This window comes from Carassius auratus, chromosome 38 (assembly GCF_003368295.1).
Source record: "Carassius auratus strain Wakin chromosome 38, ASM336829v1, whole genome shotgun sequence".
NCBI lineage: Eukaryota > Metazoa > Chordata > Actinopteri > Cypriniformes > Cyprinidae > Carassius > Carassius auratus.
Window position 1 is genome coordinate 9,794,509 of NC_039280.1, and position 16,041 is coordinate 9,810,549.

General features: G+C 39.2%; 2 protein-coding genes across 4 annotated transcripts in view; both read left to right on the forward strand.

Annotated features, from left to right (window-relative positions):
- Positions 1-8,027, forward strand: part of adka (adenosine kinase a) — a 139,623-nt gene extending 131,596 nt beyond the window's left edge. For all 3 annotated transcript variants that reach the window (XM_026223946.1, XM_026223947.1, XM_026223948.1), the window contains exons 10-11: positions 5,430-5,516; positions 7,418-8,027. In XM_026223946.1, coding sequence (XP_026079731.1) covers positions 5,430-5,516; positions 7,418-7,542 — 212 coding nt within the window. In that variant the 3' untranslated portion in view covers positions 7,543-8,027. The remainder of the gene's footprint in view (positions 1-5,429; positions 5,517-7,417) is intronic.
- A 2,873-nt stretch (positions 8,028-10,900) lies between these two features.
- Positions 10,901-16,041, forward strand: part of kat6b (K(lysine) acetyltransferase 6B) — a 31,463-nt gene continuing 26,322 nt past the window's right edge. The window contains 2 exon segments of the mRNA XM_026223949.1: positions 10,901-12,139; positions 14,487-15,364. Of these exon segments, the coding sequence (XP_026079734.1) occupies positions 14,744-15,364 (621 nt within the window). The 5' untranslated portion in view covers positions 10,901-12,139; positions 14,487-14,743.

The following is a 16,041-nucleotide window of genomic DNA, read 5'->3' on the forward strand; positions in this document are numbered from 1 at the left end:
TGATAACAAGAGAATTTATTACACGTAATTGGCGTGACTCCACAGCGCTGTAAATGTTACGTTGGCTTTTTCTGACGCTCTGCCTCTATAAATAGCCATGCGTGCGTGTTTTGTCTTCGCCGGCCTGTTATATTTTGAGCCGGTCAAATATGTGTTTCCAGTGCTGTTTGTTCCTGGAGTGCCTTTGCGAGCAAAGCCGTGGTTTCCTCTTCCTCCTGCGAGGCCTGTGCCAAAGGGATACAAAACCCTAAAAGCAACATCTCACTTCTGATCTGTGCACACAAGTGTCAAAGACAGCACCAAAACGAAACAGCTGTACAGAAGCTATTAATATAACCTCACAGCTCGGGAGGTGTAACTTTGTTGCCCTTTTTTTCTGCTCCCTGGATAGTCACGCAGAGGAAAGTATTTTGGCTTTCTGCATGAACATGTAAAGTGAAGAATGGCAAAACCACAAAAGCGATGGAACTCCCTGTGAACTGCCCAGAGACTGTGTTTACAGGGACGACCACAAGCCAGTAACAACAAAGACAGGTTTTGCCAGCAAAGTTTTAATTGCCATGCCTATTAAAGAGCCCTGCCAATGGCCTCTTTTGTGTTATACATTAACATGAAATTGGTCCTGGAACGCTCTCAGACTAACCAAAGCAGCATGTTGAGAGCCAAGTTCAATAATATGTTTTGAATAAAGATGTGATGTGTTCTCTCCGGTTTGATGAAATGGGAGATGTCGAAATGGAGAAATGGTTTTGGGGGGAATGAGAGCAGCATGTAGCGATTTAGGAATTTAATTTCTCCGTTTTTATTTGCCCTAGTTTGCTCTTGCGTGCTTATAGAAATTGTCTTCATTCACACTGGACCAGAAACTCTTGTTAAACCTTAATTCAGAAATGATTCATTTTTACTCTTTAAATTGTTCTTTTGTTCAGCTGAATTGTCTTTGCCCTCATACTGTTTTGCCTTTTATTTGACACTCAAGAATTGGCTTAGTAATCTGCTTATTAGCTGCACCTTCAAAACATAAACAAATGGGAAATGAATGATTGATTCTGTTAATGGCTCCTTGCATTCATTCTCTACACAGAGCCGTAGTCTACGGACAACTAACACAAAATAGTTTTCAAAATCGACAAAGAATCGCCTGCGATTTTAACATCGGTTTTGTGTAGATTGTCAGTGAATTACGGCTCGGTGTAGTAAATGTCAACCAGTGTTGCCAAGTCTGTGGTTGTTTTTCATGTCCGTGGGTCGAAGCGACCCCAATACAAATAATGTGATATTTAGCCCCTAAAATGCAAATTTTACCAAGGGAACCCTGCTAAAAAACGTATATATTTTAACCCCGGGAAGCAATTTTTATCGGGGAACCTCCCGGAAACGCAACTGGGCTAGTTTTTGACTAGTTTTAAGAAGCAACTGGGCAGGATTTGTTGTGGAAACCTGGCAACCCTGATCTGAATGCAAGTGTTGGAGATATACTTCTAATTACAGGAGCGTCTCTACTGATGAGATGTGCATGAAAATTGCATTCGATTTTTTGCACAGCCCTACACACTATGTAGCAGTTTGTTTTGAACAACTCTTATGAACTGGTTCATTGTGAATCAGTAATATATGCCGCAACCAGTGTAGTGTGAATGACTCTTAAGAGTCAGTTCTTTATAATGAATGAAACTCACACAGCTAGAGCTGTATAATCCAACCACCGATTGCTGAACTAATGCCTAATGAATCATACCTTTTTTATGAATCAAACACATGCAGCTTTCAACTTTATGCTGTGCTCAAGTTTTTTTGATTCACTTGCGATTTACATATTGAGTTATCAGTAGTATTTTACCAGGATAAATAAAAAAATGTATTTAATTCATAGTTAAGGTCCATTATTGGATTGTATTTAAGCAACTTCTAAAGTCTTTCTTTTTTTTAATTTTATGAATATTTTTTAGTTATTATCTTGAATTTAGTTTCATTTTTCCAAACATTTCTTTCACAAACACAATACTTGAATTATTATATTTTTGTTGTGGATGCTGGTTAACGATGGCACACAGGGACAGTAATGGAAACATCCTATCGGACCAATTAGTAGTGTGAATCTTTCTTTTTTTCTAAGCATCTGCCTCTTGCCTCCATTCCTTGAAACTCTTGTCATTGTCCCCATTGAGAGCTGAGAGAGGCTCCTGGACACCATTTGGCATCCAAGTGCTTGGACGCCTCGTCCTCCAGCGCAGCCCCTCTCATTTCACACATCCTCCCCCCATTATCATATCAATTGATGCAGCTTGTAGGAAACAAAGTGAGGTTATGGGAACCACCTAGAGCAACATGCACCATTAAACATCAATGCAAGGGGACTAGCACATATGCAAGTTCAGCCTTGTTTACCAAGATAGAAGACTGGCAGTGTATGTTTCTCGAGCTCTTAGAGCTCAGGGCTCTCCCTCCAAACCCTAAATCAAGTTTAATCTGTTTTACACACCAAGCTTTTATTGTATTGACTTTTATTCCATGCAGCAAATTACATGGACTTTATAGGCAGCGTACTCTAGTGTTTTAAGATTTTTTTTATTGTAGCATATTTTTTTTATTGTTGACTCTGACCCTTTGATATGACCTAATGTTGTACCATGTACTTCCAAGAACCACCTCATAATTTTTTTTCCAGATGACTCACCACGGCTGGGATGTTAGGACATTTCCCAGCATGCCTCTGGTGTGTGACCTGTCATCAAAGGGCAGAGGGGTTAGTCTGTGCAAGTACCTACATTCTCACCATGCTGAATTGCATTGTCTCTCTGTTACCTCCCTCACAAATCTGAAGAAAAGAGTGTCATTGCTTCTTACGAGCCTTAATCGTCAGTTTGATGCCCATTATTGTCTAGAGCCTCTTCAGTGCAGTCATGGGTATCAAAGGGAGAAACAGTTAATGGCTATTTTTTCTCTCACTCTAAGGCTGCGCTGTTTCTGAGTCATAAAAGGAAGTCGAATCAGGTCAGCCTGTGTACAGGAAGGAACCACATACAGTTTCATTTTGAACATATTCATTTGCGTCTGGTCATTTTTTTTCCCCCCACCTTCAGTCATTTGTCTGTTCAACCAAAACTGCAGATGTTGGCTCCATCTAAACGTGTGCATCTCCTAGTTTGTCATGAGTGAGAAAGCATGCTATGATGGCAATGGAAATATTGTAATCTTTAATTGCAAAATAATAGATAGATCATGAGTTTCTGTTAACTTAATTCACACGGAAGATCCTCCAGTTAATCATTTCAAGAGGAAGGCGGGCGAGCATGCTTCATTGCCTGCATTAATTAAGCAAAGTCGTTTTGCTGCTAATTAGCTGATTCTAAAAGGATCTGCTTTTTGTGTAATTAATTATCAAAGACACAATCGGCTGCCTCGTTTAGGGGAAACCGCTCACACACGCAGCAGACGTGTCTTGAGTGCTCATTGTTGCGTCAATTGAAAGCCTTTGCTTGCGTTCTGTGTTGTTTACTGTCTGCGTCTGAAGGTTTCCTCTGAAGTTCTCCACACAGAGTGATGGTCTTTGACACCTACCGACTACAATTAGCAGGTGTATGCTTTAAAGCCTTCTGTTGCTGCAGATTATGGAGAGAAGTGAAAGAATCATCTCTAGGGCTAGCTGAGATTCTTCATGCCTGGGGTCGTCTTGTTTGTGTGAGGAAATGTAAAGTTTCATGTAGCCTTCGAGTGTAGTGTTGTAATTTTGAGCTATGTGTGTATAAATAACCACAAGAATTTGTATTCGCATATGGGATGCTCTGAAATCTCTGATACCAGAGGAAAGTTGGAAAGGGATATGTAGACATCAACTCTGCAGTTGACAGCGATGAATGACTTTGTTGACTGAGTTATTTCGACTTTCGGGTGTCAAAACTTGTAAAGCTGTAAGTCGTGATCAAATGGGGGTAGCGACAAATCTTTTCTTCTGTTGCGAGTGTTATTGTTTAAGAAACAGGGATTTGGTTTGATTTATTGGTTGTTGATTGCATTTTGAAATGTGGGAGTTGTGCTAAAAAATAAATGCATGTTTGCAGTTGATTGAGGAGAGGCAGGGTTTAAGCCAACTAAATGAATGGAGAAATCCAGAATACACACCAGAGAGAAGTCTGCTGTTTAAAAAAAAAAAACTTTTGCAAGAATATTAATAAATATGAATATACTGTATATATTTGTAATAATTGATGAATATTATTATGTAAATATACTAATATATAATTATGTAGATTTTGTATTAATTTTATTTTATTCATGATTTACTACTTAACATTATTGTATGCAATCACTTTTATTAATATTATTATCATTAATTTCATGCAGATATTCAAACATTCTGTTTAGAAATATTATCTTTAGAACCCAAGCCTGATACATTAATGAATCCTGTAATTAATGCATAAAACAAGTGGTGTAAAAGTAATGCAGTATCCTGGTGCATCCAGTTATGCTTAATCTAATGGTATAGCAGAGGTGACCGCAATTGCTTTGGCTGCTTCCCCACTTTTTTCCCTAGACATGAATATGTGAGGTGTTGTAATAGTGACTGCTTAACTGTGGAGTAGAGGTTTACCAGGTGCTTTTGAAGGCAGCAGTAGCTCAGTTTCAATTGGTAAATCGCGGCACTGGAGTGGTTTGCAAGACTTGCCACATATGGAATTCTCTGAAGGTCCTCAAGAATCTAATATTGGGTTCTCTGAAGTGCTCTTCTTACTGCAAAGCAAAGTTACATCAGCCTCATTCAACCCTAATGGAGGCTAATGCCATGAATAAAACACAAGCGTACAGCTGAAGGCATTCGAGAGCGAACCGCGGGACAGTTAATGCTTTATTTTAGCTCGAATGGGGACAGATTATTCAAACTGAATGCTGAAAATAGACTGACGCTGTCTTTCAAATGCTATTTTGGACAGCAGGTCCATTTTCTGTGCAAGAATTGTCATGCCGAAGAACCGGCAAATGATATAATTGCGTCTCCTTGAGTTCAAGGCCCAAGCAGGGCTCTTACAGCTCATCAAATGAAAATGGCACATCCTTCTGTTCCTTTCTGCATGTCTTATGAGAACTTATCAATCTTTTCGCTGTACTAGGTTTGTTGCTGTTTCTGCTGTGTCATAGATGATTAGCATCCTGCTAACTAGAGGAAGAAACAAGTTGTGCGAGCTGACAAAAAGATGACTAGCTTTTTATTTTTGCAGCTTTAAATCTACACTTGACACTATTGGAAAATGAAAAAGTGCTTTGAGCTTCTATGGGAAAATATCCAGTCTTTTGTCAAAAAGACAACTATTTTTGACAGCAGAAAGTCTCGCACGTCTGCCAAACAGCCTGTCTGTGAATGAAGCACATTTTTCAGTCCAACAGTAGTTTAACAAGCTCACACTTACCGTGAACCTTCTTTTCCACAGGTGACAAGGTGGAGACATTCCCAGTCCTGGAGATCGACCATAGCTTGATAGTAGACACCAACGGTGCTGGAGACGCCTTTGTTGGAGGTACTCTGCGACAAAGCTATAAAGATGTCCTTTCAAAGTTTTTCAAACTTCAATACTTTAAGTAATAGTTCACCTAAAAATACAAATTCTGTCATCTGCTCACCCTCATGTTGTTGCAAACCTGCATGACTTTTAGCATAATTATTATAATTATGATCTCAACTGTTTTTGTCAATACAATAGAAGTCAGTGGTGTCAACGTTTGGACCACACTGACTTCCTTTGATTGTAAGGACTCTAAAGATCTGAGACATTTTTCCAAATATCTTATTTTGTTTTTGATAAATTCTATAGTAGTGTTGTTTTTATAATTTTTATTAATGTTTGAATAAATAAAAAAATATTCATAGCCTAGTCTAATAGATTAATGAACCCTATAATTAATTATTAAATTATAGAAGAGTATAATTCCTGTCAGCACACAAATTGAGTGAATTATAATAACAAATGGATTATTGTTGTTGTTATGAAATACATTTTCATACAAATATTCAAACATTAATTAAGATTCTCTAGAACACAAGATCTGATAACCTACTAAACTAATTAACCTGATAATTAATACATAAATCACAGAAAAAGAAACTCCAGTCGGCATGCAAATGAATTGAAATGTTCAAATTGGTGTCCTAGACTCCGATTGGTTTTGGGTGCAAGTGTGGTCAAAGAAAAGATCACTATAAATATTCAAACATTATTACAAATATTTGAGTCTGTCTAGAACACAATGTGCATAAATCACAGAAGAACAAAATCTCATTCAGCACACAAATGGATTGTATTGTTGAAACAGGTGTCCTAGACTCAGACCGGTTCTAGACGAAAGTATGTTCAATGGAAAATCACTATTGACAGGATTGAATTTAATCCAGGATTAGGTTTGATCTGTAACCTCTGGGAAACCGGACCGTGATGCAAGAGCTCTGACATGCACTGCTTATTTATTTCCTGCACAGCTGCTCTGGAATGACTATTTGTAGATGAATTGTAGTTATACTTCATTCATTTGGCTTAGTTCAGTAACACGAAGCCGCCAATGTACTATTGTACTATTTAACCTCAGATAACACAGTTACAGGGAAATAGATCACTTTCATGATGGATTATGGAGTTTCCAGACTCCCCACAGCCGTTATCTTTAATCTGCGTGTTTCGCTAATAACCACGCGTTCAGATAGCTGGTGCGTGTCCGCTCCAATCTGAACTGTGAAGCCATCCATCAAAAGCGTAAAGCACAACACTGTTTGGCTTCTCATGAAAAACTGAAATATCAATGTTGATCACGCCGTTCGCACGGGTCTTTCGGGTCAGCGTAATTTATCTTCTTATGACGCCTCTTCCGCGGCCCTCTGCTTTTCAAAGGCCACGAGCCTGATTTGCTAACTTGTCTTCCTGTAGCTCTGACGACTAATAGAGCTGTGAGCGTGTTTGCTCAAACGTCGTATTGATTTTTTTAACTCCTTTATCCGTTCCAACAAGAGGTTGGAGGCCAGCGCTCTGCCGTGTTGGAAAATGAATTTGCCAGCTGTTTTTCAATGCGCTCGGGCGCTGCTGCAGAGAGCAGAGATCTAGGTGGGAGGGTTCAGAGCCCGGGGGCAGCTGGAGGATTTCTGTATCACACATCACTAAAGGGGCCTTTTGCATCACCTTTCCCCCTAAGCCTGATTTCCTTAATTTTTAAAAAGAAAGTACATGCAACAAAATCGATACCCAACTACTCTTCTGAGCTAACATTCGCCGGCACATGTTTATGTTAGTGTTTACGCACTCGAATGTGTGTGCATGTGTGCGTTCATTAAACATATGTTTGCACATGCTTTCTGTCGGTCCAGTCTTTTGCAAGCAGTGGATCTGATGTATCTTTTTTTATTATTTCAATGTCTGTTTGCATGTGTGTGCAGGTTTCCTGTCTCAGCTGGTACAGGATAAGACCTTTGAGCAGTGCATCCGCGCTGGACACTACGCTGCTAACGTCATTATTCGCCACGCGGGCTGCACATTCCCGGAAAAGCCAGACTTCCACTGATGGGCCACTGAGAGAGCGGAAGATACGGCCGCCCCGGTGTTTTATAGGACTAATGCCTTTTTTTAATTGACTTTTTATCTTCTGTTCCACTTTCCTCTCTTGTTCACTGCCTGCCTTCTGCTGTGTCTCTGTTTTCTCTGATTCACAGCCTAATGCGATCACAGAGACATATTTCACATTAAAAACTGTTTACAAAAGAGCGATTTCTGTTGGAAATATTAAATAGTTTTTACTAAAGCCGTTTTAGAATCATGGTTAACAGTGTTTGCTAACAAAATAATTTTAATTGTAATTAGCTATAAAAAAAACTGAAGACAGTATTATAAACATGCAGAAGCCAGATGAACTTTTATTGAAATCAAAGGCTCATTTTATGTCAAAGAAATGTTGTGCCAGTCTTGCTGTTGTAAACCAAATGTATTTGTGGGAAACACTTGAATGTGTCACAAACTGCCAAAATAAAGAAAAAAGGCTGTTTAACTGGCGTCACTTGTATTCTCTTCCTAACCTTATAATGATTTATTCAAAATGTTGTAGATATGTTTATATTTTGCATAATCTGTTTTTTGTTGTTGTTGTTTTCAACAGAGAACCTGGACTCCACTTTCAGCCTATTTTACTCTCTCAACTTCTGTGTCCTATTGGATGGTTAGAAAGCCTCCAGCTTCTACCTGTCCTCTTGATGACAGTGGCAGGTCTGCACTGGTTCATCTCTGTGATATGGGATGAGGAGTAGCTATTTGTGAGCATCATTAGAGAGACTGAAGGTACAGCTGACCCTTTGTCCCAGTGTGTGACAGCGATCATAGCAGATTCAGTTTCTGTCACTGACAAACCTGTTCAGGCGCTGGCATCACGGAGCACGTGGTTTTAAACAGCCCACGAGTCCATGCAAAATCCTTAATGACAGCGAAGGACAAAGTCTTTGAGCACTATTTCACATTTTCAGCTCACACACAGTCACGCTTGTGTTTTTTTTCCACTTCTCTAATCCCCCCGCTGTGTTTTACAATGATGCTGGGTGTTTTTAAGACCTGTGAAAGTTGCCCGTGAGGTTTATTTAACATAAGTTGATTCACCAGGTGTGTTGCTGTTGGACAACATTTCAGTCAATGGGTATAGAAGACATTATGGAAGAACAAACTTAGTCAAAAAAGAAGAAAAAACACTTCTGATATAGTTGAAATTGTGGTTTCTTTATATTAGGTGTCTGCAACTATACACAGTACAGAAATATTATATACAATAATGAACTTGAGGTGAGATATGTTTAAGGTTAGGGATAAGGTTTAATGGTATGGGTAGATTTGAGAACCAGTTGTATTGTATAAATATATTTGACTTGACTTTTAAGAGATGGGTTGAGGTCAACAGTTTAATTAAAGATACATAGAACATAAATTACTAATTACATGCAGGTATGATTTAAATAGAAGTAAAGTGTAAATATATGGATCTACACTAAGTTAATTGTATCAAATGGTTGATTTAAATGTTGGTACATAGTTGAAGACATTTAATATAAAGTGGATTACACACACACACACAAACAAACCTTTTCAATACACAACTTGATATAAATGAGTAAGCTCATTAAAAATGCCAACCTGTATCATCTTAGTTGGAAATTAACAGGACCTGTTTATTTAAAACAATGAATCAGACCAGCTACTGTGTGACTTCATTTAAAGTTTATTCATTTCATAATGATTGATGCTTAATGCTTAAAGCTGTTTGATTTGACTTGGTCCACTATATTCATAATATTACAGAGCAGAAAACCATCTAGTCAGCAGTCTAGAAGATGTTTGTCTTTGCTTAGTTGGGACATTCAACATCGTTGTATTTTTGTAGTTAGAAAAATGCAGCAGTATCGGGAAGGTCATCAGTTTGAGCTAATCTACTTACCCTGGTGCTGTTATACCCTTGTGCAGGGCATTTATCCTGCCTCTGTCTGCAAGTGAATATGAATGTGCCAGTGGTTGAAATATGCAAACATGAATAATTCCAATGTATCTGCCTAAACTGTAAACAAATGTACCGTGCCTTTTGGCATACAAATAAGTAACACTGACTTGCAATAGCCACACACATTATAGTGCTACAAAAAAGGTCTCTGGCTGAAAATAACACCAGTTACACCTGAGAATTGACAGGTATTGTTAAGATCCAATGCAGATGATCAAAAACAACAATGCCTAGTTGTAACCTTAAAATAACAGGACAGCAAAAAATGTAAAAGGCCAAATATTAAAGTGGATCCAACTGAAAGCAGTGTAATTATGTAATAATTATGTAATAACACCATATTTAGTGTTGTGCTAGTATATCACACCCAGACCAGCTGCTGTAAGCAGTATAACCCGGTGTTTCAAAAAAGACAACCCTTTGGTGTCAAATCACTCTGATCAGGCTTAGCTGGAGGCCAATATAAAGCTTTTGCCAAACTGTAACCACATCCTACATGGCTCAATTTGTTTTGCTTTCAGGCACAGTAAAAAGTAACATGTCCATGGTTCAGACTACACCAGATTTTCACTGCAGGGCGAAGCCATTGGCTTTCAGGTGCGTTTGCAGACTGTCTGGGTTTTGTTGCAAATTTAGCTATGGAATGGTTTAGATTTGCTCTGGCTATGTTGTTCCAACTGTGGTGAAGCACATTCCACTGTATTTAATTGATGCTGGGATTTATATTGCAAACAAACATCAATTAAATTTGCAACACCAGTGTTTATTATAATTATGCTATAGGCTATGCATGTATTCATAATAAACTGATTAGTGCTAGGTGACATTAAAAGTGTCACCTTCTTCTTAAAAAAAAAAAACATGGCATATAACACTGCATCTTGTCTTTCCCCCAAAATAGTTTACAATTTTGCATAATTGCGTAAGACTATTTACTTGGAGCCGATTTTGTATGCAAACATTCGCGTCCCAATATTCGATATTAAAAGTTTCCTTTTCCTCTTCACAGACAGGGCACATTATGTCTCCTCTTTTCCCACCCATGCCATGTAGTCTGAAACAATGTACATTGTTTCCCAATGAGCGATGTGATGTCACATAGCGGTTACAGCGAGTTAGTCCTCCTCTGTGGCTGATGGAGTGCCGAAAGGGGAGGGTACTACTTTGTCACAGACTCCTATGTAGATTAACCTTTCAATTAGTTGTTATCAGGTTCTCTCTGCCTACGCGTGCGTTCATCTTCCGAATCAAGCAGGACCCCATTGGATTTATCAGGCTACTTTACGCATATATCATCAGCTTCGCAAATCAGCGTCTTTTATTGCTTATACGAGGAGCGTGGAGAGATCGCGCGAGGAACTTAAAGGTAAATGTTCGCTTTGCCAGCGTTGTCGGGCATTTATCTCGGCGGTCTCTTGAGTGGCTTGTTATCGGTGGCGTGTTTAAATCGTTAAAGTTTAAGTTGTCTTGAGTGATGTAACTTGACGCGAGCGGAGAAATTAATTCGGGCTATTAAGGTTATTGGGTTACGCGAACCGCGCAAGTATCGCAAGCTGCTGCTTGACCCGCATAAATGGAATTTTCCAGATGCTATCTGTTTCTCAGTTGCTTGATCTTGACATATGAGTGCATTTTGCATACCTAAGACAGAAGCGCGTAAACAAACGGCAGTTATAATCGCTGCTTTTAAGCGTTTCAGAATAACGGGAGAAATGATATGCCATCGTCCATTTAGGCATTCGCAGGATTTAGAAATATTGTCTATTTGCGTGCACACTACCTTCGTGACGATGCTGGCTACGTGCGCTCGATAGTTCATGGCCTCCCGTGTCTTTTGTAAAGTGCGAACTAATTATAATATTAGATTACGGTGCACACAGCACGGGGAATGCCAGGGATAACTCGAGCACTTGGACTAATTATTCACCATTACATTATTCTCTAAAAAGTGTGACTAGGTCGATCTGCTCATGTTGCAGTGTTGTGCGATGCTCATTAGGGGGAGCCTTCTTAAAGGTGTAGAGCGAGTTTAGGCTGGTTTTACATTAAATAGCCATCAAGTAGTTTTGAACTCATTAGATCACAGATAATAAAATATCCCCGCTATCCCGGTTAACTGTACTTCTAATGCAGGTAGAATAGCAGGTATCGTATTCCATACGCAGCAGGAACTAACGGGATAATTTTGTTTAGAAAAGATTGTCGTTTAATCCTCCTCGCGTTGTTATAATCCCTTATGACTAAAAATGATATGCTATGCAGAATGACATTCTTTAGTTAAATCACTTTTATCGTATGTGTACAAAAAATACTGTAACGTAATAATGATTGAGGCTGTCAGTTCCTCACTTTCTGCTTAATTCTCTCATTCTGTGCTACACGGAGGAAAAAAAAGTCAGAGGTTCAGAAAAACAGGAGAGTGAGTAAATGATGACAGAATGTTCAGTGGTGTTGAACTGTCCCTTTAAGAGGCGGGTCAAGTGATTATTGACAGATTATGAAGCCAACCGATTCCTCGAGAGGCCAAGCTGTTTCCTCGTGATTGACACGTTGCTTATCAAACCAGGGATAAGCATTTGCCCTTTCTAACCAATATTAAAGTTTCTTGGGCGGGACCGTCTTTGTGAAGGTAAGGTTTAATGAGACTCCATTGGGTTGTAATCAGTGCCATGTCGGATTCATGTAAACTACAACATTGTAACAAAATGGCGTCTGTTTAGTAACGCGACCGGGCAAAGCTGTGAAGTCACCTGACCTGTCCACCGTGTTAAAGCGTCCAGAAAACAAGGTTTGCGATACTGTAGGTTAATTGACGTGTTGACTTTTTCATCATAAATTATAGATAGTCATCTGTCGGAAGTAGTCATAACGCATAACCTAATTTAGCCAGCTTTAGCTTAGCGTGCTAGACTTGAGCTCCGGGGCTGTTTAGAAAGCCGATGTTGGAGATAAGAAGCCGAATGCTTTTGAGATTCGCCTGACTTTAGCTCACTATCTCGGCTTTAAACAGAGGACTCAGGCTGAAGTAAGATTGTCAGTACGCGTTTGTGATTCTGTGTTTTGTTTTAGCTGTCAACATTTGAGATGATGGTGCTTAATGCGACTCTTAATGTGAAATGTCACGGCCAAGTCGTAACGTTAGTTTGTGACCAAAGCTGGAAGAGTGTAGACGAGATTTAAAAAGTGTCAAATCTTAAACAACACTGTATGTTGTGTTTTTAAGTTTGAGTTAAACATCCACAACGAGTGAGTGTCAGTTGATATGTAAGACTTTGTTTTAACATCGGTTGTCTTGTTTTTTATGTGCTGCTAACACTCTGTGTGTGCTGTCATGTCTTCCCAAGTTAAACTCGAGTTATTTAGTAACGTTAGTTGTTTTGCTGGCTAACCGAGTTGCGTCGTTCAATTATTTACTGTAGTTTTTCTTGGATCTGTTTAGGCCGGATCTAATGTCTCAGAGGAATTGGTCAAGTGTTCCCCTCAGTATGTGTCCGAGGCTTTTTATATAACCATATTATGGCAGATAAGTTGTGGTTGAGTTTACACGGCTGCTGTTGGCGAGCGGAGGGATTCTTGAGAAATTGTTCACTGCATGTCACCTGCTGGCTGCTCGCAGCACTGTTCTTCCTCTGCTTATGCTGTTTGGGTATTTATACTATCATAAATCAATGATCTTAATAATCTTATGTAATCCACGGTGTGCTGTGTTTTAGCTTGTAGTTACATTTATGTGTATATGTATGTGTGTGTGTGTGTGTGTATACACACAAAACATTGTTGCGTTGTTTTGGAGTGAATTAATGTCTCAATATAGTGAGCTCCCTAGCTAGACTGCATATATTGGCATCATAAACGTGTAGCATTTTTGCTTTCTAGGTAGGCAGGCAGGTAGGTTTTGAGAACCAGCTACACTTCTCATAAGTGGCTCCCATTTGATCAAAATGTGAACTAACATGTCTCATGGTTGTACTGGTCTTCCTGGTTTGGACTGGTGATTGTTCCTTTTATGGAATGTGCACCTGATTCCTGAACTTCCTGAAGTCACGTTTTATTTCTAATGATTGTAAATATGTATGCGTGTGTATATACACACACACGCACATACTTGTGATATTTTGAATAAATGCTGTTATTTTTTACATATTCATCAAAGAATCCTGAAAAAAAATATTTGACTGTTGCCAACATTAAGCCTAATAATAAATCAGCATATTAGAATGATTTCTTAAGGATCATGTGACACTTTATACTGGAGTAGTGGCTGATGGAAATTCAGTTTTGCAACACAGAAATACATTAAGGATATCCAAATGGAAACCATTATTTTATATCTTAATACATTTTAGAAAAATTACTGTTTCTGTATTTTTGATAAAATAAATGCAGCCTTGATGAGCATAAAAATCTCTTTATAAAAAACAAAAATAATTCTGATCGCAAACTTTTGAATGGTTGTATGTGTATAAATGCTAGGGCACTGACTAACTAAGCCAATTCAATCATACACACGTAAATATATAGCCTACATGCAAATATCTATATCAGATGTATAGTATTAGTGTATAGATGAAAGATTTTGTGTGTATGTATATATATATATATGTATGTATATATATATGTATATGTGTGTATATATATGTATATATGTATGTATGTATGTATGTATATATATATATATATATATATATATATATATATATACGGGGTTACTTTAAAAATGAAACCATTTATATCATGTTTCTTTTATTACTATATATTTTTTTTTACTCTCCCTTTATTTGAGCCTATTTTACATTGTACCTGTTTAAAATAGCATGACTAATGTAGAAGCATGACTAATGTAAACGAGTGGTAGTGTTGGTTAGCCTAACCCCCTGGATCAGCTTGCCATGCCCATGTAACCAGCTCTGCAGAGACTGTTTGTTTTGTTGCAAAGTAACATGTGTCTTCTGTTTTTCTCCTCTTCACACCCACAGGTGTACCAAAAAAGGATTTTTCAGCAAGTCCTCTGACTTTGGATTTACAAGGTTCACAAGGGATTTTTTTTTCTTTCTGACCAAGGGGAAGAGAAATGACTAGCCAGTCTGATCTTTGAGGAGTTACATCAGTCCCATATCCTACTCGGCATAATGTACTGATGGCTGGCTTTTGTTTGTGGATGCGTATTGTTCGCTCTTAAAAAGAAAAGGAATGTATTCATGGATCACACCTTAATGAAACAACTTATTTCACCATGGTGAAACTGGCCAATCCCCTGTACACAGAGTGGATTCTTGAGGCTATTCAGAAGATCAAAAGGCAGAAGCAGCGGCCTTCGGAGGAGCGGATTTGCCATGCCGTCTCAACCTCACATGGACTAGACAAGGGCGTCGTTCTCCAGCAGCTGGAGCTCTCTGTGAAGGATGGATCCATCCTTAAGGTTACCAGCAAAGGGTGCACTTCATATAAAGACCCCGATAACCCGGGAAGGATTGGGCCTTTCAAGCTGGGAGGCTCTAGCCCGGTCTCGCTTGGATCTGTGATACCTGCTGGAGATCTGCGTCATGTGGATTGGAATAAAATCCTTAGGAGGGCTATCGAAGGTCTGGGCGTCCCGGCTGGCTCCTCTCTAAGGAACATCGAGAGATTTCTTAGAAGCCAGGGCGACCTGGTGAATGTTGTGGCGAACCCCAGGTTTCAGCAGAGGCTGAGGCTAGCTGCTAAGCGGGCGGTTAACAACGGGCGGCTGCTCAAGGATGGGCCGCTCTACAGGATGAACAGTGGTGGGCTGGGAGGCAAAGCTTGCTTCAGGAGCTTGGGGGTCTTTGGTGTCGACCTCCCTCCTGTTACACTACTCCCTCACGAGAGAGACCAGGTACATCCAGAACTTTTTGTATCAGGCTCTGTGTGCTTGTCTGAAAAGTTTCTGTAAATGCAAACTTATTTAAAGCCAAGGAAGAGCTGCATGATAAATCGAATTGCGTGTCATTCGCATCTCGTCAGTAAAGCCGGTTCTGTGATTAGTAGTAAATCTCTATCACATGCTTTCAGATGGAGCAGCATTTAATACAGAGGAACCTTTTCATAGTACCAGAACTAATAGTGGAACTACCCACTTTTAGGCGTTTTTTTAGTACCGGACAGCCTTTTTCGAGAATCAAATTAGCTTCTACTCTGGAGCAGGGTCTAACCAGCGCATCTGGTAGTAACTGTGACGTAAGTAGACACTGATTTGCCAGACGCGCTCAAACGGCCTCACCCGTCATGATTTAAAATGCTGTGTAACATACTGTAAACATTGTCAACTTATTTCACAAGTTCATCAGTACCAAGCAGATTTGTGGCATTTTCATCCAGACAGTTTAGCTTGTTAGCGTGTACTGTTGTTTTGAGACCTCAGCAGAGTTTCAAAATCTAGTGTACACAAGAAGTGTCAGGAACAGAAATACTCCTTCCAGAAAGTACTGATATGTTGACATGCGTACCAGTATCATTTAGAGGTTGTAACATCCAGGGAGTCAGCAGTTTAAGTCCAGTGTTTGTAGCTTTTCA